Below are 23,484 nucleotides of genomic sequence, written 5' to 3'. Positions count from 1 at the left end.
GTTTGTCCATATTTGCTTTTTCTTAGGATTAAACGTTCCTGCCTCATAAGGTCATCTAGCTGCATTCAGGGGATTATTAACCAAACACACCACAGAAATAGTCGTTTCAAATAATAGTAAAACAATTTTTCGGATTTTACTTATTGAGAGTTTGAATCTGGGGAAAAAGGATGGGGGTTTGAATCTTGGATGCTCTTTCAACTCATGCACCAAAAGCCACTGTATGAGTTAATGGCATAAAGTGAATGATATTCCTGTAGGTCTGTGCAGTATTTCCTCGGCTTTATGATTTAAACATCTTGACCGTGGCAGCTGGTGCCTCAATGAAAGACATGAAAGGGTGGTGAAAAATGTGCACAAAAGATCACAGGGGATGACACTTGAAATTTTTTAAATGAAAACCAGCTCTCTACCCAATTTGCTGTCCAAAAGTATAGTATGCATGTATGTATGTGTTAGAGCTCCAGGGCAAAGAGGTGAATGAGGAGGTTGGAGGATGGTATGATTCTCTTCTTCTTCTGTGCCAGCCGGCTCTTCTTTCATGTGTCTCATTATAAAGCTGCAAGCGGAAGAAGGAGCCCAAGGACACGGGAATCGGGGGACTGAGCCCCAGCCACCAGGAATTGAAGATGGGGGGTGGAACCATGGAGGCATGGAGGGACCGCCCTGTCAAACCTCCCTGCTGGACCAAGATAAAGACCCCATGGACCTGAGAAGCTCCACCATGGGAGGCTTCTTATCTGGAGCAGGTCAGATATGCACACACTTCCTTTGGGAGAGCCCAAGATGATAAGCTTCTATCACGGGAATGATTAAAAGAGAGGCCGGAGCAAAGAAGAGTCTTTGATTTAAAGAGAATAGATCATCTTGGGGACACACCTCAGTCACTTAATTGTTCCAATTTAGTTTGGAACTGTTTTGGGCAAGTGCACAAAGCAAGGTCCATAAAGGCATGCTTGGGTGAGTTTGGTGTGGAAGAACATATTTTAGGATGAAATCAGTGGCCTCTGACCAAAAAAAATATCTCACAAACACACTTTGTGATCTTCTAGAAAATATGCCTTTTGAATTGGAAGATTGGAAGCTCCATATTTTCTCCTATTTTCACGTCCCATCTGTGGCGTTCTGAGGGTGAGGATGGGGGATTAGTTGTCAAGATTCAAGATTCAAGATTCAAGAGAGTTTTATTGTCATGTGCATAGTACAACAGCAGTTATACCATGCAATGAAAATCTTATTCTGTTCATTCTCCCAAGAAAAGAAAGAAAACAAATGAAAGAATAAGAACATAAGAAACATAAACACATAAACATATATACCAATAAATTAAGCAACAACAACAGAAGAGACATTAATACAAGTAAATAATACAAATAAATAAATAAATAAAGTGCTATGAGTGTGTGCGTGTGTTGCGTGCGGCGTGTGCGAGTGCTTCGTTGAGGAGCCTGATGGCCTGTGGGTAAAAGCTGTTTGCCAGCCTTGTGGTCCTGGACTTCAAACTCCTGTAGCGCCTGCCTGACGGTAGGAGTGTGAATAATGAGTGTTGTGGATGTGTGCTGTCCTTGATGAGGTTGTGTGTTCTTCGCCTAATCGCCTAATTGGCCTTTTGTTTTGGACACTCAAATAATGTGCATCTTTGTACATTTCATATCTCACTACAGTCGTCCCTCGCCACATTGCACTTCAAATTTCACAGCTTCACTCTATCCCGTTTTTTAAAAAATGTATTCATGAATAAATCATGCTGCTTCACAGTTGAATATGGCCTATTATTAGTAAAAAAAAATAATGCATACTGAAACACATTTTACGTATTTGTTTTCCTAAATTAAGCATTTTCAAGCACATTCAAAGTCGGTGAAGATGTGTAGTATTCTACACCGGTCACTAGGTGTCATGTTGGTTGAGACACACAAGCACCATACTCGATCGCCGGAACAACATGCTTTTATTGCAGGTTTAAATGATCTCATAACCAGCACAATAATCCCCAGCACGGGGTACTGTTGCAGCTGTAACCCACGCTAGGCTAAAACTCAACTCTGAAACCCCGACATCACTTCCGTCCACCCCCCACTCAGCTCCCCTCGCACCGCAAGACATTTACAGCAACACAAACTAGCACGAGTCTTATTCATGTTTTAAACTACAAATTACGAATGCACCTGAATGCCTCACGGCGCAGGAACAACAGAGCAGATAGGAGACAGGGTATGAAGTTGTTCATTGTTCTGTGTGCATCATATGAACAAATACAGTAAGTTCGATGATTATTTTGTGCATAAAGTTTGTTTGATCGTGAAGATTTCATTTATATTGGTGTTCCAATCCCCGCACGGCGCCGCGGTGAAAACCTGTCACTGTGAGTGTGGAAGCTTTATCGTTGGTATTTTTGCACTCGGCTACTGCTTTATCATGAGTGTTAAAATTTCACCTGAAATTTGGTATTAAATTAATATGCAGACCTAAACATAGACATCATGAGTGGACAAAAAAAGTGAAGCTGAAATTCAACCCATTGAAACGGAAGGATGCCAATACATTTATACTTCATCCAGACATCATTCATCATCATCCAAATGTGACCAGGCAAAATACACATTTTGGACCTTGACCCCTAATTTTGTTCAATATTTCAAGTAAATTAAGTTAAAAAAAACTTTATGTTTTTTAAGTGTGCAGGAGTACGGGGTACAAGGCTTAAAAGTAAAAAGTTTGGGAACCACTGGTCAACTATATTGGCAATACAAGTGTAAAGGTGACTTTAGGGATGTTATTTTGTGTCTACAGGGCTCTAATAATGTTCAAAATTGCATTTAGAAGGTCGTAAACAGGTTTTCTATGCTTGTAACTACAGAAGTGTGTGGCCCAGGATTTTTTAAATTGGCCTCCTGCAAAAAGTTGTAATCTTACGAGATAATGTCGGATGTTAACTGTTATTCTTTTTTCTCCTTCAAATATGTTGCATGTCTTGCATCCATCCATCCATCCATTTTCTATGCCGCTTATCCTCACTGGGGTCGCGGGGGTATGCTGGAGCCTATCCCAGCTGACTTTAGTTGAGAGGCGGGGTACACCCTGGACTGGTCGCCAGCCAATCGCAGGGCACATATAGACAAACAACCATTCACACTCACATTCATACCTATGGACAATTTAGAGTCGCCAATTAACCTCACCTGCATGTTTTTGGAATGTGGGAGGAAACCGGAGTACCCGGAGAAAACCCACGCCTGCACGGGAAGAACAGCATTATTTCTAGCATCTTTAATAAAGAAATATGTAAATGCCATAATACAGATATACAGTATATAAATTTCAGAATTTAAGATTTTTTCCCGGTATGCGACTCTCAGTAGGCAGTAGGGGACACGCTTTGCTGTTGATATTGATAATGCACATAATAGTTTCATTTCTGGTGCTTATAGAAGAAGAGGTCATAGAAAATGAACTCTAGATCCAGAAAGTCTAAAACAAGCACATTTTCTTCCATTTACATTTTGCAGTAATAAAGCCAGTCAGAGGGACAGGTGTCATAATTCATTCATACGTTAACTAAATGCTTCATTCAAATGATGTCCCCCAGAAAACAACTTGCAATGCTCTTGCAGCAGCATAAACGAGAGTTCCCCTCCTCTCTTCTTCCTCCTCATTAGCAAATTAAGTCCCACAACAGCAGCGTAGCTTCCGTGCAAAAACCCAAATATGCATATTTAATAAGGTACATGATTGCATCCACTTGTCTAATGAGAGTGAAACCTTCAAGGTCCCGCAGAGCGCATGCATGGGTGCAGGAAAAAAGAGAATTCATCTTTATTTTAAACCCCAGCATGGCAGTACCCCTCTTCACCACTCCTCACCCCAACAAACCGCAACACACATCCCCTCCACCACCACCCAATGAGCTGATTGCACACCATAGGTTCCCATAGTAACCACAAAAATCAGACTTGCTTAGCCTGCGCTTCATTGGTTTTATTTCGTACATCTTGTTGATGCATCAAATAGAATTTTGGAAGAGCTACCTTCTTTTGTCAGCTCCCTGATTGCAAAGTAAGCAGCAGCTCACGGAAATACAGCAAATGACGATATCCTACTTTTTGGGGATGCTCAGTTTTGACTGACGTAAAGGTGTTCATTTAACTATATACTATTGTGGTTGGAGTTTGCATCATCTCGAGTTTCTGATATTCGAGGTTTAACCTCTTCTCGAGCGAAATAAGGCAACTAAAGAATTCGCAGTATGATGCACGACAAACTAAAACTGCAATATTCATACTATACTGACAGTGGCAATCAAAACGTACATGCAGTAGATCTCATATCTCATTACATTGTGCAGGAATGCCTAAAAAAGTTGTCATTTTTTGCAGTTTTGCCACAGTGTCATATTGAGTGACTAGGTGTAAAGCAGCTCTCTTTGCACAACACAGCAGCAACAGAACCAATGTTGTAAGGAGCAAAGTGCTCAGCCAGTAAATGGCGCTGATGAGTTCATTGTAAACAACAGCACAGCAAGTGTAACACGCATGACTTTCACACCAACAGCGTTTTAAAATGCATGCAGAAGCAGATAAAGCTGCTGGATACTGACCACTCATGCGAGGTTGCCCACAGCCCTGCCTGTTATTGCCAATACTTTTTGACCTTGCATTGATTAGAGACCCCCAAATTTGTAGACCACGCGCCCAGCAACAATAGGAGTTACAGTAATTGTATGGAGTGTTCGTGTTAATTGGAAACAGACGCTAACCAAATAAATGTTTCCCATAATAAATAATGTAAATCCAATTCCTGTTCATCATGGTTCAACGCTAAAGATTTTGGGGAAAAAAAGTTCACGTTCAACTTCCTGGTCATGAAATTGTATTAAACTGGAAATTTAACGCCACTGTACCTTGAACTGGGTCCAGAGATGTGTTAAACCTTTCCGATCACAGGTGACTGGCTGGTTGACAAACTAGGGTTTGAAGATATCTATCAGTGCGACTGACGGTGCCTGACTCGTGTTGATTCATTTCAAAAGTGGACATGAACGTTCACTTCATTTATTTTGGGCTTCTTTCACATGGTATTTGCAAAAGATGAATCTATGCTGTTACAATTTAAAAAAACATATAAGAAGGTGGTGGAGACATAGAAATCTGCTTAACTGGAAAAGGCGCACAAACACATCAGATCAGGCACACCAGGCTATCCATCCAGAATGTTAGCTCCAAGCTAGGAAATATGACTTGATTAGCAACTTTCTTAAATACCTGCATAACTATCATTCACCCGCAGGGCTTCCACAGTCCTGGACAACTTTGTTTTGCTGGCAGGATGTACCGATGGTCGTGCATCCGCCGTCTTAATAATTGAGGTAGTAATGTGCGGATCGGTACTGAAATATCGCTATTTACGATACCAGCTCTTCATGCGCTAAACTCGGTTCTCAAATTAAAATATCGAAACTTTTGATACTTCAGTCATTTGTGGTATAATGTTTGTCTGAAACGTATGTCTGTTGAAACAAGGACCGTAAATGGAGCCATGTGTGAATTGTGAATATAGTTTTCATTCTTACAGCAGTTCTTCGTAATTAATAATTTATTTTAATGCTTTTATTATTTTACTTATTTTCTTTTTTATTGTTTAAACTACAATTTTCACATATTTTTTAGGATCTTGTCCTGTTTTTTCTGTTATTGTATATTAGCTTGGCTATATTGTAAATCACCCCGCTACGTGAATATACTTGCGGATTTAAAATAAATAAATAAATAACTTTAAAAAATTATGAAATTATCGGTATCGTACATCTCTAAATTGAGGAGTCCATCAGCTACAGACATTTCAGATCTGCTTTGGTGTAGGAACTTACTGTATGTAGAGAGAAACATGTTTTTGAGCCAGTAGCATTCTATAGCATTCTATATAGTTCATTCCAGCTTTAAGTCACCTGTTGTGTACCAGACATCCTTTACTGAATGTTTGGCCCAGCTTGTGGCACTGAACAACATGACATCACACATTAAGTGCAGCTGATGAAGCCCTGCTTAAAAAAAAATTAACCATTTCAGATCATCTCTTACAATGCGGTGAAAAGACATATGGAAGGGAAAAACAAATTGTGTCAACACAAAACCACATACCTCAGAAGTGTTTTCACACACCACGGCGTCAGGCAACCTGGCCAATCAGCATATTAGATGCTTAATTCAAACTAGAACAAGAAGATGTGTGAAAATCCGTTGCTCTAGCTGACTGTACTATAGCGTTATCATGTGCTAATTGATGATTTTCTTTCCGCTCTACTATGTATCAGTGTTGTTTCATCGTCACTGCTGTCAGCATGCCATGTTTCATCAGTTTGGCAACGTTGATTCAACATCTGTTTTGCATTGTAATTTCAACCATTCTGATGGAAAATCAACAAAAAACAACATTGTATCAATGTTACCTTGCTATCTGGGTAGTCTTCATTGAAGGTAAAAGCAGCCTTAAATGTTCATTTAGCCCTTTTATTTGTAATTTACATATATTTAATATTGTTTTATGCATGTAAAACTATAATCATGAAACTATAAAAACGTGTTTTGTGTTAACAGTTTTGAGAGTCAACCATAGACGGGCAACGTAACTTCCGGTTTCGGTTGCCATTTTGTTCGCCGGCAGGTAAAAAAAACACCATTTAATAAACCTAAAAAAAACCCCCAAAAAACGTCTGATTAAAAGAATCTCAACATGTATTCAATACTAACAAAAACAAAGTGAACCTATTGGACAGATATAAGACTACTGCAATACTAATAGCTATCTCCTAACGCAAAGCTGAGATCTATGCTGTTTTATCTTGACAAAGTCATGAAAACGCTCACGTTGTAATGTGCACCTAAAGCTAGGATGTTACAAAAAGCTACAAAACATGGAATAGAGCAATTAATTCAATTCCAAACTTAAGAATGTCTCATCCCACGCAGTCCTTGACCCACATATGAGATAAGTTTGGTCCTGAGGGGCATCACACACAATAAAGCGCTTGAGTGGGTCCACTCCCACGCACACTGGGAGTTCTTGTGGGCCAGATGGCCAATTTGGTAGGAACCGCAAGAAAATTAATCACAAGGTGTTTTGTCCCACGTCTGCCTGAATGGAAGATGCAGTAATTCTCCTGCCGTGCACAGCGAGCATATGCATCAGGTGCAAAACGTGTACTTTGAACAACCCACCTTCACAAACTGATTCAGCACAGTGGGAGACTTGGAGATTTGCTGTGTCTTGAATCAGGCATTGGAGAAAAAAATATTGGGGAAATAAATTAGACATTTTTTTCAACTGTATTTCATAGCTGTTTTTTTAATTAATTATCATTTCAACAAAAAAACATTCATTATCATTATTGGTCATTGTATTGTCATTTATTTATACCTGTTCAGGCTGTGTTGTGCTGCTTTTGCCACTAGTGTCTTGTATACAGCATATGATATTGCTGCTGTTGGAACCTTACTTTCCTAGAGGTCACACAGAGTATCTAATCTAATCTAAACACTACCAACAAAGAAACACCAAGAATGGAGCAGCTCAATAATGGAGAAACCGCAAGGGTGGAGAAACCCAAGGGATGAAGAAACACTCAGGATGGAGAAACTGAGAAAGAAAAAAAGAATATGATCAGAGAAACCCTCAGAACAGTAAGGTTGGACAAACACCAAGGATTGAGAAACTGGCAATGCAGAAACCCCATAATGGTTAAACACCAAGGATGGAGAAACCCATGGGATGAAGAAACACCAAGAATGGAAAAACTAACAAAGACAGAACAAGATGATTAGAGAAATCATAGGAACACAAACGTTGGACCAACAACAACAAAGAAACATCAAGGATGGAGAAACACCAACAACTGAAAAACAGTAAGAAATGAGGGAACGACAAGGATGGGGAAACCGAAGGCTGTAGAAACACCAAAGAGGGAAAAACAGTAACGATAGAAGCACCCCAAGGATGACAAAACCGCAAGAATGATAAAACACAAGAAAGGAGAAACATCAAGGATTGAAAGACCGGAGGTTGATGAAACACTAAGGTTGAAGAAACACTTCAGTGTAGAGAAACACCAAGGATGGAAAAACACTAAGGTTGGAGAAACCCCATGATTGAAAAAGGCGTAGGATGGAAAAGCAATGATGACCACAGATGGAGAAACTGACAATCAAGAAATGCTATGGATGGAGAAACATGAAGGTTGGAGAAACAACAAAAATTGAAAAACAGTAAGGACAGAGAAAGCCCAAGGAAACAAGGAAGGAGAAACACAAAGGATGACAAAACACCAAGCAATGACAAGCAGTACAGATGGGGAAACACTAATGCCACCTTGACACTCGCCCAAATTTTGCCTTCGCTTTGTCCCTCAATTCGCTGTGGCAATGCGTGCCATTGAGATTGTACGCTTGAAAAGTGTGAAGACAGTGCGCTTGAGTTTGCGCACTGTTTGCCTTCTGTTTACGCATAAGTAACTCATAAGGCACGCAATTCATGACTGAAAATGGTGCACATTGGCACGATCTTGCACGATGTCTTTACACTTAAGTCAAGTACTGTACAACATAGTGTGTGCGATGTGCATTGTTGCCGAATAGGTATGCATTGTCACCGCCGTTTCCAGCACCCATGAAGCAATCGTGGCATTATTTGGTCCCGCGTGAGGCTACGCTATAGCAGGCATCACTCTTTGGTGGTCTAGTGGTTAGCATGTTGGCCACACAGTCACAGTCTGGAGATCGGGAAGACATGGGTTCGAATATCCGTTGGGCATTTTCTGTGTGGAGTTTGCATGTTCTACCCGTGCGTGCGTACCCACGGAGAAATCCGAGTACTTCGGTTTCCTCCCACATTCCAAAAACATGCATGTTAGGCTAATTGGCGACTCTAAATTGTCCATAGGTATGAATGTGAGTGTGAATGGTTGTTTGTCTATATGTGCCCTGCGATTGGCTGGCGACCAGTCCAGGGTGTACCCTGCCTGTCGCCCGAAGTCAGCTGGGATAGACTCCAGCATACCCCCGCGACCCTAATGAAGATAAGCGGCATAGAAAACAGATGGATGGAAGTTGTCATTGCAGAAAACAAAAGGTGTCTATATTACAGTATCTTGCCGCTGCAGTACTATTACTACTTTCCGAAGACCAGGAGAGAATGCAGACAGAAGAAGGCATAACCCTAACTAGAAAAAGGAAAGCGCATCACTTTAGTAGTGCTGTGCGGATCGATACTGAAATAAATAATTAAATAAAAAAATTGATTCTCACATTCAAATATTGATACTTTTGAAACTTCATTCATTTGAGATAATGTTTGTCTGTTGAAACGATGAGCGATTGTAAACAGAGCCATGTGTGAATTGTAAATAAAGTTTTAATTGTTAGAGTAGTTTTTATTATTTATTTTACTGGTTTGATTATTTTACTTATTTTCTTGTTTTTATTCTTTATATTCTTTTTTTTCCAGTCTTTTTTTTATTGTTTAAAATATAATTTTCTCATATTTTATATGATTATGTTTTGTCTGTTGTTGTATATTAGCTTTGCTATGTTGTAAATCACCCCGCTACCTCAATATACGACTGGGGTTTAAAATACGGGTTTAAAATAAATAAATCCATCCATTCGTTTTCTATGCCACTTATCCTCATTAGAGTCACAGGGCTATGCTGGAGCCTATCCCGGCTGACTTTTGGGCAAGAGCACAAGCACAGCCAATCGCAGGGCACATATAGACAAACAACCATTCCCACTCACATTCATACCTATGGACAATTTAGAGTTGCCAGTTAACCTAACATGCATGTTTTTGGAATGTGGGAGGAAACTGGAGTACCCGGAGAAAACCCACACACGCAAGGGTAGAACATGCAACCTCCACAAATAAATAAATAACTTAAATATATATATATTTTTAAAGTAATAATTCATTCATGTGAATAATGTAATGTAATTAACCAATTTATTATAATGTATCAAATTTGTTATGCTATGATATGAAATTCACTACTTTTGTTATTTTATGCATGCCAGAAATTGTTCTTTGTGCACTGGCACGCAGCCCCACGCTGTTTACACATACTTCACACCTGATTACAAACAATTTACTCATTGGCATGCAAAATTGGATACCACGGGGGGGACAACATTTGTGCAAGTGTAAAGGTGGCTTAAGTTTGGAGGAACACCATGGATTGAAAAACACCAAGGATGGAGTCAGATCTCCAGACAGAGCAACTTGTCCATTCAAATGCTGGGGATGCGGTAACACTGAGGGCAACGGGCCCTCGTAAAACACAACAACAGGTGCTCTGTGACAGCTTTAAAATACTGCTTCCCTTCTTTCCATCCAGCCCTTTTTTTTTGCTTTTGTTAGCATCTTTTGCATTTATTTTCAAAGCCTCATTGTTGTTTTCACTGCAGCCATTGTTGATGAACGCTGGTCACGACAGCTGGTCTCCCTTGGTTACAACCTCACGGTCATGCAGCTCCGACTCAGTCTGCAGGCCTCACACACAACCGGCATGTAATATGTGTCCTTTTACATCATCATCATTTACATTTACAGTGTTGAAACAGTCCCTGCTCCACAAGAGAATAACTCAACTTCACCTGTTTCGAAACGTACTGTAGCTCTTGTGAACCGTTGACCAACGTTCCCTCGAAACTGTGCGATCGCGCACTGATCTGGTGTTCTCGGGGGACAGCAAATCTTTGCAGCGCAACAAAATAAAATCCAACCTGGACTGTAAATAAAACACATAACAATTTATTCTGTACCGTTTTACAAAGCAACTCCGTGAGTGACAGGCACAACAAGCGGTAACAACACAATGTTGAGATCCTGTTGGTACGTATTTACTTACGCAGCCAATCAATTCATTAACAGTGCGTTACGTAGTACATGCCGCTGTTTGGCAGGTTAGCGTATAGCAGGGGTCTCAAACTCGCGGCCCGCGGGCCATTTGCGGCCCACCAAATCGTATCTGGCGGCCCGTGACTGGACATCAAAGAGTAGTGTAACTGCAGCCCGCAACATCCGGGCAAGCTCAGTGTTACTTACATACGTACTTACAGGGGCAAGTAAACACCAACACTGAACTAACAGTGGTGTTATCATATGGACCGGGGGAGGGATGGCCCTGGACGTCTAGGGCCAGAAGGAAAAGAGTTGGCATCACTTTCAAGGAAATTTCCAGAATGAAATAGAACAAGCTTCTGCAAAATAGAAAAGAAAGAAATAAAAGTATACATAATTAACAAAAGAAATGGAAAATGAAATGATAAACTGTTTCCGACTGTTTTGTCTGAGGTGAACAAAAGAGAAAGCTGCATTGTGAAACACGCCTTGCTGACCTTTTGAACCCACTCATATACAAAATACCACAGAATGAAAGTTGGACTACCTCAGTGCTCCACAAATAGCGGGGCGGGTCCCCCTGAGGTTGTAATGTTCCATCCATCCATTTTCTATGCCGCTTCTCCTAATTAGGGTCACGACGGTATGCTGGAGCCTATCTCAGCTGACTTCGGGCGAGAGGCGGGGTACACCCTGGACTGGTCGCCAGCCAATCGCAGGGCACATATAGACAAACGACCATTCACTCTCACATTCATACCTATGGACAATTTAGAGTCCCCAATAAACCTAACATGCATGTTTTTGGAATGTGGGAGGAAACCGGAGTACCCGGAGAAAACCCACGCACGCACGGGGAGAACATGCAAACTCCACACAGAAATGCCCAAGGGAGAATCGAACCCAGGTCTTCCCGATCTCCTGACTGTGTGGCCAACATGCTAACCACTAGCATGCGGCCCGGTTGTAATGTTATCAGAATAAAATCTAAATATTATACAGTATTAAGACTAAAAATATAATAGTATATAGAAGAATACATAGTCAAAAAAGTTGACTAAGTACTGTTATAAGAGAAACATTAACATTTATGATTTAGAAGAAAATCCAAATTTACCAAAAAAAATCCTTTTTTCCCAATTGTTCTCACAAAATTCTACCTTGTTTTCGTAGTACCTACTAGTATTATTTTCCTCGTTTTTTCTTTGCACAATTGGAAAGAAAAACGTGACAAGCTTATTTCACCACAGTGGGTCTGGGTGGGCACTGCCATATTCATGTGAATAAAGTATTAATATTTAAAAATAAATACACAATATGTTCAAATAAGAATTTTAAGGAGAAAAAGTCCCACTGACAACTGGACTATTTTCCTGGAACTCACCAACACATTACTGAAAACAGTCAGCAGCGCTTTACTTTTCATCCGAAGTTCTTATGAAATAAGCCTCATTAAAGTCATGTCTTTTCCTCCAGAGTAGCCCGTCAATCGCTTTATAATATACTCTTTTCTTTTGTGTCCATGCAGGCCTGGATGGAGTACAGTGCAAACTTCCTACTTGGAGGACGTCCACATACCGAAGAGTACCAAAATATACAAATGTGGCTCAGGCCTCTTGCTAATGTGAGTAGACTCAGTATTACAGTGTGAAGCTCAGCAGGTTGTATTAACGCAATCAAGTCAGTGTGAAGCTGTCTGCAAGCGATTAAGAGCTGCCATGCCTACGTTTCAGGCGCATTCAGCCACCTGTGTCCTATCCCCCACTTTTTAGCATTTACGTCTGTATGAACTCCCACTTGGCTCTGCCCAATCCTTCTGTGCGCTCAACAGGACACTTATGTGTCGTAGCTGAGGTGTGCCACTGTGATTCATGAGTTCATTAGGGTGACTTGTAACCATGGTGACTGTGGGGTCAGCTGTAACATGACAGTCCCCTCTGGGAGGGAGGGGGCTTACATTCATTTAACCCCCCCTAAAAGTCTTCTAACTCACTTATGTTCTCTACCTTGCACAAACACACGTGCACTTGCAATCCAGCCATCCATCTGAAAATCTCCATCCAATATTTCCTCATATAGGCCAATCCTGCAGCAAATGGCAGGATAAAGCACTTCTAGTATTCCCATGCATTCTGAATCCCTGACGTGCATTTGGATTCAAAACCAAAAGCAGCAGACAAGCACAAAGCGGTATAAACAAAAATCTGTGATGTTTTACATAAAACTCATGATATGCATTTGAAACCCTCTCTTCCAAGCACAATGTGCTAAATTACACACACAACAAAAATCATTCAAAATCCTGCCAGTATGTTTACAATACGCGGTGTGTAGTTCCACATTATGCCTCCACAAGGTGGGGAAATGCTGCCATTTCTCCTAATGCAAGACTATAAAATATAGACATTGATATTATGGAAATTGGAGATATTAGCCACATAAAGAGGCCGGCACAATCCTGTTTATGTGGTCAGAATGCACAATAAAAGTGATGCAATAACCATCCAGTTTGGCTTGTGGGCACTATTGATGTAATTCAATTTTGAGATATTATTATAGACATAAATCAGCTTTAACTGTCACCACGTTTTCACCTGCCCTTGCAGACACTCCGCTACTTCTGTCATGTCCCTCTGTTTCTCCCCAACGCGACCGTCCTTGACATCGTCTGGCACCCCCGCAGTGAAGCACTCTGCCCCCCAATCTGGGTGCCCGTGTGTGGGCTGCAGACGATGCTGGATGATGATCACCACCATCGTTAAAGTCTCCAAAAAAATGTCACTTTATGGGAAGGTTGCGTCACAGACGTTGGTCACGGCCAGTACAATCATTTGGAATGTCCTGAAGAAGACAGAAACCACAGGTGTACTATGTAGTAGACGATGAGCAGGTAGACCAAGGAAAACATCAGTTGGCGATTGTGTTCCTGTGTTGTGTTCCTCCTTCATCCATGAAACTGCCCTTCAACAAGTCTCCTGGGCAAGAAAATGAAGGTGACGTACACTCACCTGTCACTCTATTGGGGACACAATCATGACATCAATACAAGAGCTGTATACAAACTCTGTCTGTTCACAAATATGACTACTCCATTTTGACATAATTCATTTAATGAGATGTTTTTTATTGTTCTTGTGTGCAGTCGTGTAAAAGTGGACCGATTCCCTTTCCGAAAGCTGTTTCTAATGTTTTGTGGTTTATGTGAGGGACACGATATTAGAAACAGCTTTCGGTGGGATGCGATGCAGTTCTTCACCAACTGCAAACTACAACCACAATTACAATCAAAACTAAGCATTATCATCAGAAAATATTGTGAACATATTATTTAAATATATCAAAAAATATTCAAAGTATGTTGGACGGTGTCTCAGTCAGTGCGAGAGTCCTATTTCATGAAAAAAAATCTTTATTTTACCTCCTAGCGCTGTCATCTGTTTCGTTTCTACCCTCACATTGGCACCACTGCTATCTGATAAAAGAAAGGGACCAGTAAAATAATAAAAAGGGGAACAAAAGAAGCTTGACTTTGATTTAAAATTGAGTGATTTGGCAGCGAGAGGTCGTCTTTATTCCCGCCTTTGGGGCTGGAAAAGGAGAAGAACTTCACATGGAAGCTGCTGTCAAGTTCACAGATGTTTCGTTAAAGTGTGCGACTTGCTTTTGATTAAAAAAAAAAACAGTCTTGGTGTGTACAGCCAGGGGGGTATTTGGAGACACACGGTAACACACTTAAACTATGTAGCTTTTCCCGCTTTTAAACAGAAGACCTCGTTATCAGATATGGGAGAAGAGGCAAATTCACAGAAGAATATTGGATAATAAAACATTTTCCAGTACGGAGATCAGATTTAATAGCACGCTGCCACGGGTTATCTACTTTAGAAGGTCAAAGTTCAGGGGCTTTGACGATAAAAACGGAAAAAAAACATGCTGTTTTTCTACTTGGAACTTTTGATTGACATTACAATGCAAGTCACTTACGCATTCAGACAGGAGAGGCTTGCATGCCGCTGGCTGTAACCAAGGAGTGAGCATTACGTGTGTGTGTGTGTGTGTGTGTGTGTGTGTGTGTGTGTGTGTGTACAAATAGAGGAAAAACCTGTTCTAAGAGCAGCCTGCAAGTAGATTTCATTCAAGAGGTGAGTCAAGGGAGCGATGTTGGCTCACATCCAAAGCAAATAGTCCCTGATGAGGTGCAAGATACTCTTTACACATGTGAGCCCTGCTGCTGCTGCTGCCGCTGTTGTCCTCATTTTAGGCCAGACTACTTGGCATTGAAACTAAAGTGCTATTCCATTAGGGGTAATGACTAATGTCAATGGAAGGCACAGTTAGCAATAGTTCACCATTAACAACGCACTGGATCAGACACACTTAAAGGTCTTTTGTCATAGTATTTTTCACCAATTTTAAATAAGTGCCAGAGGTGTCACAATAAACTGTAAAAATATATCTTTGATGCTGGAATTTACACCGTTTAAAAGTGCTTTTAGTAAGCCCAATGGGAACACGCCATTGTGTGTGTCTGTAGCTTTAATGCTAATGAGCAGTGTTTGTCCACTCCTGTCTCCGACAGAGTGTGTCTCCACTTCACCCACTTTTTACAGATACACTGTAACTTGTCACTTGTCAAGCGCAATAGACACCATATAGCACATACAACAATGTAACATCAAGGAGTGGGACACAGGGACAGGAGGACACAAATGTTAGAACCACGAGCACAGCTATGAGAGCTACACTGCTAACCTCATGGTCACATTTTAACATCATACTAGGTTGGGCTATTCACTGAAGAAAGACAAAATGATCAAACTTGCAGCTCCCGCGTCTGTAGAGGTTTGTTTTAAGAGATGTAGCAAAGCCTGTTTTACATCTTTGTATACATTATTCCTAAATAAGCCTCGAAAGCAGTGGTCACCAACCTTTTTGAGACTAAGATCCCTGGTCTCAACCAGACTAGGCTCCTTGCTGCGGCTCACGGGTTGCTGCCTGGATAGCGGCGAGGCCTACGGGCATGTTCAGTGGACAACATGCATGCATGCCTGTCTGTCGCTCTCCGGGAGGTGAGGGCACTGATATGACAATACATTTTTTTAAAAATGTTCCCGCGATCGACCGGCAAAGTCCCAAAGATTGACTAGTAGCTCACGATGAACGGGTTGGCGACCCCTGCTCTAAAGTCACACAAAACATCCCAGTTGGAACCACTGTCACATGAAACCCCAGCATAACAAGTCCCAAGTCTTCAGTTCAACGAGCTTTGAAGATTAAATGTTGCTAGCTTGTAAATAAACACAGTTGCAACATCCATCCATGCCGCTTATCCTCGTTAGGGTCGCGGGTATGCTGGAGCCTATCCCAACTGAGGTGGGGTACACCTCGCTGGTCACCAGCCAATTGCGTCAACATCCAGTCGGCCTATTTTTCTGCAGTCGCATGTTAGGCATGTGTAATCTATGCCATCTGTTGATCTATTTGATGGCAGCAATGTACGGCACCCCCCCCCCCCCAAAAAGAATGTTATTAAGATTTGAGAAATTACAACATAAACAATCTTTTTTTTATTTTTTCTGTTTAGAAAAAAAAACTGAATCCGCTAAATGAATCCACCATTGCACTCTGCTTATGGTTGTTTACATTCAAACATAACCGCATTTTATGTGCGCTGTTGTAAAAATTTGCTAAAAGACGAAGTGTGATGTGACAGCACTGATCGCGTTCCTGGTATGTATCGTGTAATGACACATTTTAACAGCAACATCATGCTAGGTTAGCATATTCACTGAAGAAAAAGAAACGATCAGACCTTACAGCTCCCACGTCCGTAACTGACTGACGGCTTCTTTTTAAGATCTGTAGCAAAGCCTGCTTGCGAAGCTGTTCTTTGCCAACTAGTGGGTGTATACATGGGCGGACTCATCTGGCGATGGGGCGGTTCAAAGGCGGAATCATGTTCATGTATCCTTCACATTCCACATCAGCCATGTCCGCCTTGACTGGTTGAAGAAACAACAGGAAATGCTAATTGTCTTAGAATGTGATTCTACCTGCCAATGTACGTTCCTGTGTATGACCTCACCAAGCCAACACAGTGACTCGAGGCAATGAGTCAGTGACACTCACACGGCCATGTGCACGTCTGCAACGTCTTTTGCAACCGGGGCTTCACGGTGATGACTGACTGTCGTCTCCGGAAATGCTGAAAAAATGTCATATGACACGTGAAAGGCTTGCTCTATCTAGCTTGTTAAGCCTCGTAAAAGTCTTCTTTTTAATCACCGTTGTGTCACATTAGGAAACAGCAACATTTCTCAATAACAAGTGCATTATTTTGCAACTGTTCTGGCCTTGGAACCAATGTGTGTGCTTGTTAGGAGCAAAGTCATTCAGTCCAATTTTTTCATTGGACTGTGGGGCAGTGACAATTGAGCCCTGTGAAGTCTGCCTAGCAACAAAGTGGCCATGTGCAGTAGCTCACAACAGTGTGTACACCCCTCACATTTCAGCAAGCATTTTCATGACCTTCATGAGCTTGTCAAGTGACGATACTATAGAAAGTGAACTTGCATATACTAGAGTAGTCAGTGTACAGCTTGTGCAGGTGCACAGGCTTACTGTCCACTGAAGTAACTATCCCTTAGGAAATGATGTAGAATTACTATCCACTAACTGAACACACTTCCGTTATTGTCGGAATATCCGGCAACACAAGTGAGTACCAACATAATTGTGTCTGGTCGAGCATGGCGATGGTGGTGTCATGGGCTGTGGCTGCATGATTGCTGCCAGCACTCAGGGAGCTGCGGTTCATTGAGGGAAAGATGATGTTATGGTCTAGCATTCCCTGTACTCATGTTACCAGCTATTTAGGCGGACTTGTACTTGATGTCTTTAAACTGTCTTTCGTGTCCCCGGGTCGACCCTAGTGTAGGAGTGCAAGTGTGTAAATGCATCCTGACAGTGGACTACCAGAGGGAACGATACGGCTTTTTACAAAGCGGAGCCACCAAGCTGTAATGTCTACCCGTCACAGCAGCTGTGAGAGGGTGGCGGGACAGCTGGGGGAGTGTGGCGGCTTGCGCAGGCAACCCCCTGAAACGTCCCTATTGCAGCTGTTAGCAAAGGTTGGCTCTGGTGTTGCTAAAAACTTCCTGGTCATCCCTTTACCTTCAGAGTGCTGCTTCGTATTATCGAATCGGGTTTATCCCTGAGGAATATGCAAATAGTGCGTTCCCATCACATGAGCATTAAGTCGATCGCATCTGTCCAGGGGGGATGTTTGAGTGAAATGTAAACAGCGGTATAACTGCCACAACTGTTGCCGTCGTTGTTGTTATTGTCAGGTTTTTTTTTTTCAAAACCTTAGGCACCGGTATTCATCTCCTGCCACTTTCCCGCCGTCAGAGGTAGCGTCATATCTGTAACGAAGTCGTAAAAGTGCCTGTGTGTTAGGGAATGCTGTAAAGATGGGACAGCTGCTTCTCCCGTACTGTTGCGTCGAAAGAGATTGTCACCGTTTTTGTGATTCATATTCTGCTCATTGCTACTAGGGGGCCTGTTTTTACGATTTCATGGTGTCTGGGTTTTGCTGTGATACGCTGTGTTGTATTAGTAGTAGTTTTATTATATAGCCGTCAATGTATTTCTCTTTTTAGCACCTTTTCTGTCAGTTCATTTTCTTTTTTTTGGGTCGTCTTTTATTTATTTTAGATGGATTATTTTTTAGATGAACTAGATTGTACTTAACTGCCCTTTTTTGGGCATATGTTACAGGTTGTGTCTGCCAAAGAAGATAAAAAGTACTAGTGTGACATTATGTAAGTATCCCTTAATGTACTTTAAGCATGTTTAAAATAAACGATCCTCCTACTAAATACCGTTACCATTACAAGTGTGAGATGGATCAAACTAAACGAACAGAACAGCCTTTTGTATTTGCTTTTTAGTTTAGATTTCTCAATGAAAATGCTCCGATGTTTCATTATTATGTGATTCACATCGTATCTCCTAAAGATAATTGTAAATTACATTAAGGTGGTTTTGCTTTTACAAGCATGCCAATTCTATTCTATTGTTGTTAGTCCATACCAAGTAAATCCAGCACAGGGACGCTATTTACGATACCGATACTTTTTTCTTGAATTTTTTTCAGGTTTTCAATGCCTGAGTTTGTGAGGAACAGAAGACTACATACATGCAATATCAACAATGTAACAACAATATGAAAAACAAAACAAAAAAACACAGATATTTGCGAAAATTATCAAAAAATTGTCCAAAAAAATATCAAGCTCATTCTGCGGTACTAATACTGTACCACCCTTTGTATGGCTAGTATTGATAATTTAATTGATCCACCCACCGTGATCCTGACTACAGGTAGGCCATACTATTGTACATACTTTGGTATCAATCTCATGCCAAGTAAACAGTGCCAGTATCGCCGATACCGATACTTTTCTCGGATATGTTTCAAGATCTTTGGATGATTTTGTAATGCTTGCGTTTAATTTGTTGATTATGATTATAATCAGAATAAAACATGGGACAAATATTTTGGGTAAACAAAAAATATACTATATTTTTATCAACACACTCGTTCGTGAACATTTTAACAATATATAAATACAACAATATAAGATATTGAAACAATATAAAAAATGCAATTACAGTATTCCCTTTTATTACACATTATTGGTACCACCTGAGCAAAATTTAGGCAATAGTGCTTATTAAGTAATCAAAAGCAAAAACTGCTGTTGGCTCTAGGAGTTTGTAAACAATATGACAATATATAAATATGTACAATATACTTGAACAACATAACTAAAACTACACAGATGTTTATGAAAATGCACAGAGAATTGAAAAATATCGATCTCATCACACTAGTATCGAATCGATACTATGCTGATATCCGTAACATTGATATTTGAATCGATCCTCCCACATCCATCCATCCATTTTCTCTGCCGCTTCTCCTCAATAGGGTCGTGGGGGTATGCGGGTCGTGGGGGTATGATGGAGCCTATCCCAGCTGACTTCGGGCGACAGGCGGGGTAATCCCCGGACTGGTCGCCAGCCAATCGCACGGCACATATAGACAAACAACCATTCACACTCACAAAAACACCTATGGACAATTTAGAGTCACCAATTAACCTAACATGCATGTTTTGGGAATGTGGGAGGAAACGGGAGTAGCCAGAGCAAACCCCTCCCACATCTAATTCTACAGTATTTTAATCCTTTCACCCTTACATTTGTAGTCATAGATTGATTATAATTCATTCATTAAAATACAAATAGGGAAGGGTAAGCTGATGTGGTTTGGGGTGAAAAGGTGGACATTGCTGATAAGGAATTGGACCTTGAGGATTGAAAAAAGGAGATGATAAGCAGTGTTTAAACAAAACCAGACGGACTTGAATTGGGCTCCCTCCTCTCCGTCCTTCTTTCCTTGTTCGAATCTTGCCTCCTTCACTCCTCTCCTTACTCAGTTGTCGCCCCAAGTCTCCTTTCCTCCTCCCTCAGTCTCCTCCTCCCTAAGCCTCCTCGCCAAGCCACCTCGTCAGGCCCACTTCTCCTCCGGCACACTTCATTTACTTTCTGGCTTGGATACGGCGAACATCGACGACATGACTCTCCAGCGAGGAGCTTTTATCCTTCTCTTTCTTCACGCCTGGACTGGTGAGTTGAAACAAAGTCTTTTTTTATATAAATATTTTTAAAAGTATTTTTTAAGCAATTGTCGAGTTTGAATGAAACCACGCACCCCCCCGCCTCGTGCACACTTGATGCTATTAGCTTCATCGCCAAAGGGTTAATTTGAAAGCTAATTAACGTGTTGTTGAATCATAACCAGGCTTAATAACACTGCCGTGTTTTACTTTAGCACCTCTTTTATTCATTTTATAAACAGCAGGACGTTTCTTGTTGTCAAATGCGTTAAGGAGTGTTTAATTACCGCATAATTGATGCCATTAGAGCCAATTACCTGCTGGATCACAGCGAGCTTGGGCAACATCAACATCACGTAAATAAAAACAAAATTTCCAACTTTTTTTTTAAATTAATAAAGTCAACCTATCTGATAAATGTTTGCAAAAAATCTACATTTATATGGTCCAAACATAGTAGTAGAGACATTCTATCCCAAATGGCCATGCTGTCACCTCATGAAATTGACTGTAATAATTGCAGTACAGTGTCATATGCAGTCATTAAGTGTGTATTATGTTCATATGTAACTCTTTTACTCATTATTATTATGTACTAATAGTTACACGCCATAATCACGATTCTGTACGTACTTCGGTTTTAAGGTGACTTCATTTTGTGTAACATGAGGCAGGGATTCCCAACCAGGGGTACGCGTACCCCTAGTGGTACTCCAGCAAATTGCAGGGGGTACATAGAAACATTTAATTTCCAAGATGATAAGTAAATAATGTGAGTCATTTCATATTAAGCCACACAGTAAAATGGAACTTGTGTGCTATAACTGGTTTCCCTAGGGAGACCACCTGTGGCACAGCTGCGGCAAAATCATAACAGTTGTGTTACATTACTCTTTTGGAGAATTATCAACATGTATGAGTGAGGTAGTACTCGTGGTATAACAAAAAGGATTCTGAGGGTACACAAGGCAAAAAAGGTTGGGAAACACTGCAGTAAGGGAAGAAAATGCAAAAAATAAACATGCATATCTTTTGTGTCGGCAACTTTAATGATTTTTTAATGAAACATAAAAAACTGCAAAATGTTGGCAGATAATTAAAAAGGAAATTAGTGTAATATATAATAATTTGTCTCATTCATAATTAATTAATTTTATTTAAAAAATATGCCAAGGGTCAATAAAAAAAAGAAGATGCGGGCTGAAAATGTCCCCTGGAGTGCGCTTTGGATTACAGCTTGTAGCCTCCTTCTCGATCTCAACTGCGCATTGCCAGTAAACTGCATTCGCCTTATACGCTTGTATTTATCCAATTAAGTATTTCACCAGGAAGGCCAAATGTTCCCAAACAGGAGACTTTAGTGACGGAAGAGGGTTTTCAAGCTCTAGTTTTTCCTTGGTACTATTTCTAGCCATGACTCTTCCAGATAGCCTAAGGCTGGGCTGCATTGTATTTGTTTATCGAGTAGACGCCTGACGTGCGACACTGCTGTCTCTCACTTTCAATGTGTACTGAGTTGGAAATCAAAAGTTCTATACCAAAGTATTCTATTACAAATACATGTACTGTTACACCCTTACTCATCGCGCATGATTTACATCATGCATTTATTGTGTACAACATGTATGTAAGTGACTCCTAATATCCTCATTCCTTGTTTTTTTCACTAATTACATCTGAGTCCAGTTAATTGTAATAATGTAACAATACATTGAAATTCCCATTTCTTTATTGTGCGTACTGTAAATGCACCCAAGTGCAGTGCTGAATATTTATGATATATATATGTATTTGTATATTATTTATTGAAATATAACAGAACAAAAAGACAATCCAAATCCTCTGAGGTCGGATACATGCTTAAAATCCAGCATTAGGGACGTGTAATTTGAATTAAAAGTAGCGCAGTGTTGCTCTTAGTTAGCAGTTTTCTGTTGGAGGATGGAAGTTGCTGGCATCTGCGCGAGTGTTAAATAACCAGCGGAACCGCAAACTGCCAAAATATTCCCCTGGACTCCCACAGAGTGCACATTTCAAGTCATGTTAGGAGTTTTCATTGCCATACTTGGACTCTGGATGAGCTTCAGTTACATCTCATTAAATGTCGGTTCAAGTGCATTTATTCAATAATGCTATTAACTGCGATTACTGGCTATTATCCATCAGACTGACTACTGTAGCTGTAGGTATTTGGAAGGGGCCCTTTCACAGAAATCTCTGCTTTGTTTTTTTTTTATGAAACAAATACAGTGGAAATCTTGCAAGAATTCAGCTCAGTGAGCATCGAAAGCAATAATACCACACATTTTTTGCTTTGCAACCACAGTATTGTAAGATGATGACCGAGGAAAAGGAATCTATTGCAACATAAGCACGTGTCTGTCTTGGCTGCTCAGTACAATATGGCTTAAGGGCCAATAAGTCGGCATCAGCCAAAGAAGAAGACCTTATCTCCCAGGCGCATGTTTCTTTGCAGTTCATGCTGAAAACACGATTGATTGTTTAAATTGAACTTTCAGGTGGTTAATTTATTTTTGCACTTGTCAAGAATACTAAGTCGACTGCTTTCCACGGGTATCCCTTAAACACTCTGACGTCACGCTACATCATACGTGATCGGAGAAGGGTGAGTAGTTTATTTCACCTGGAATCATTTTTTATACAGCAGCTTCTTTTTACACTTGTATGACTGTTTCTGTTAAAATGCTGCTCAAAACATTGACTTTCCAGTTAGTTAAGGTTTTCAAGATGGAATTTAGATGGAAGACCTGTTGGATGTTAGACCTGTTAGATAGATACTGTTTGACCTTGGAACAGATTAATTCAATTCGTATTACTTTCTATGGGCAAAATATACAAATATGAACAAACTGGAGCATATTTTATTGGACTTTAGATGTTTCACTATACA

General features: G+C 40.6%; 1 protein-coding gene across 2 annotated transcripts in view; it reads left to right on the top strand.

Annotated features, from left to right (window-relative positions):
• The first annotated feature begins 20,269 nt into the window (after window positions 1–20,269).
• The window catches only part of mcama (melanoma cell adhesion molecule a), a 38,359-nt gene continuing 35,144 nt past the window's right edge, over window positions 20,270–23,484 (top strand). Inside the window, exon 1 of one of the 2 annotated variants that reach the window (XM_054754853.1) lies at window positions 20,270–20,583. In XM_054754853.1, coding sequence (XP_054610828.1) covers window positions 20,532–20,583 — 52 coding nt within the window. In that variant the 5' untranslated portion in view covers window positions 20,270–20,531. The remainder of the gene's footprint in view (window positions 20,584–23,484) is intronic. The other variant, XM_054754851.1, reaches the window with a different exon arrangement.

This window comes from Dunckerocampus dactyliophorus, chromosome 16, assembly GCF_027744805.1.
Source record: "Dunckerocampus dactyliophorus isolate RoL2022-P2 chromosome 16, RoL_Ddac_1.1, whole genome shotgun sequence".
Taxonomy (NCBI): domain Eukaryota; kingdom Metazoa; phylum Chordata; class Actinopteri; order Syngnathiformes; family Syngnathidae; genus Dunckerocampus; species Dunckerocampus dactyliophorus.
The sequence above is the reverse complement of the archived record's forward strand: the minus strand, read 5'-3'. Positions and strand labels throughout refer to the sequence as shown.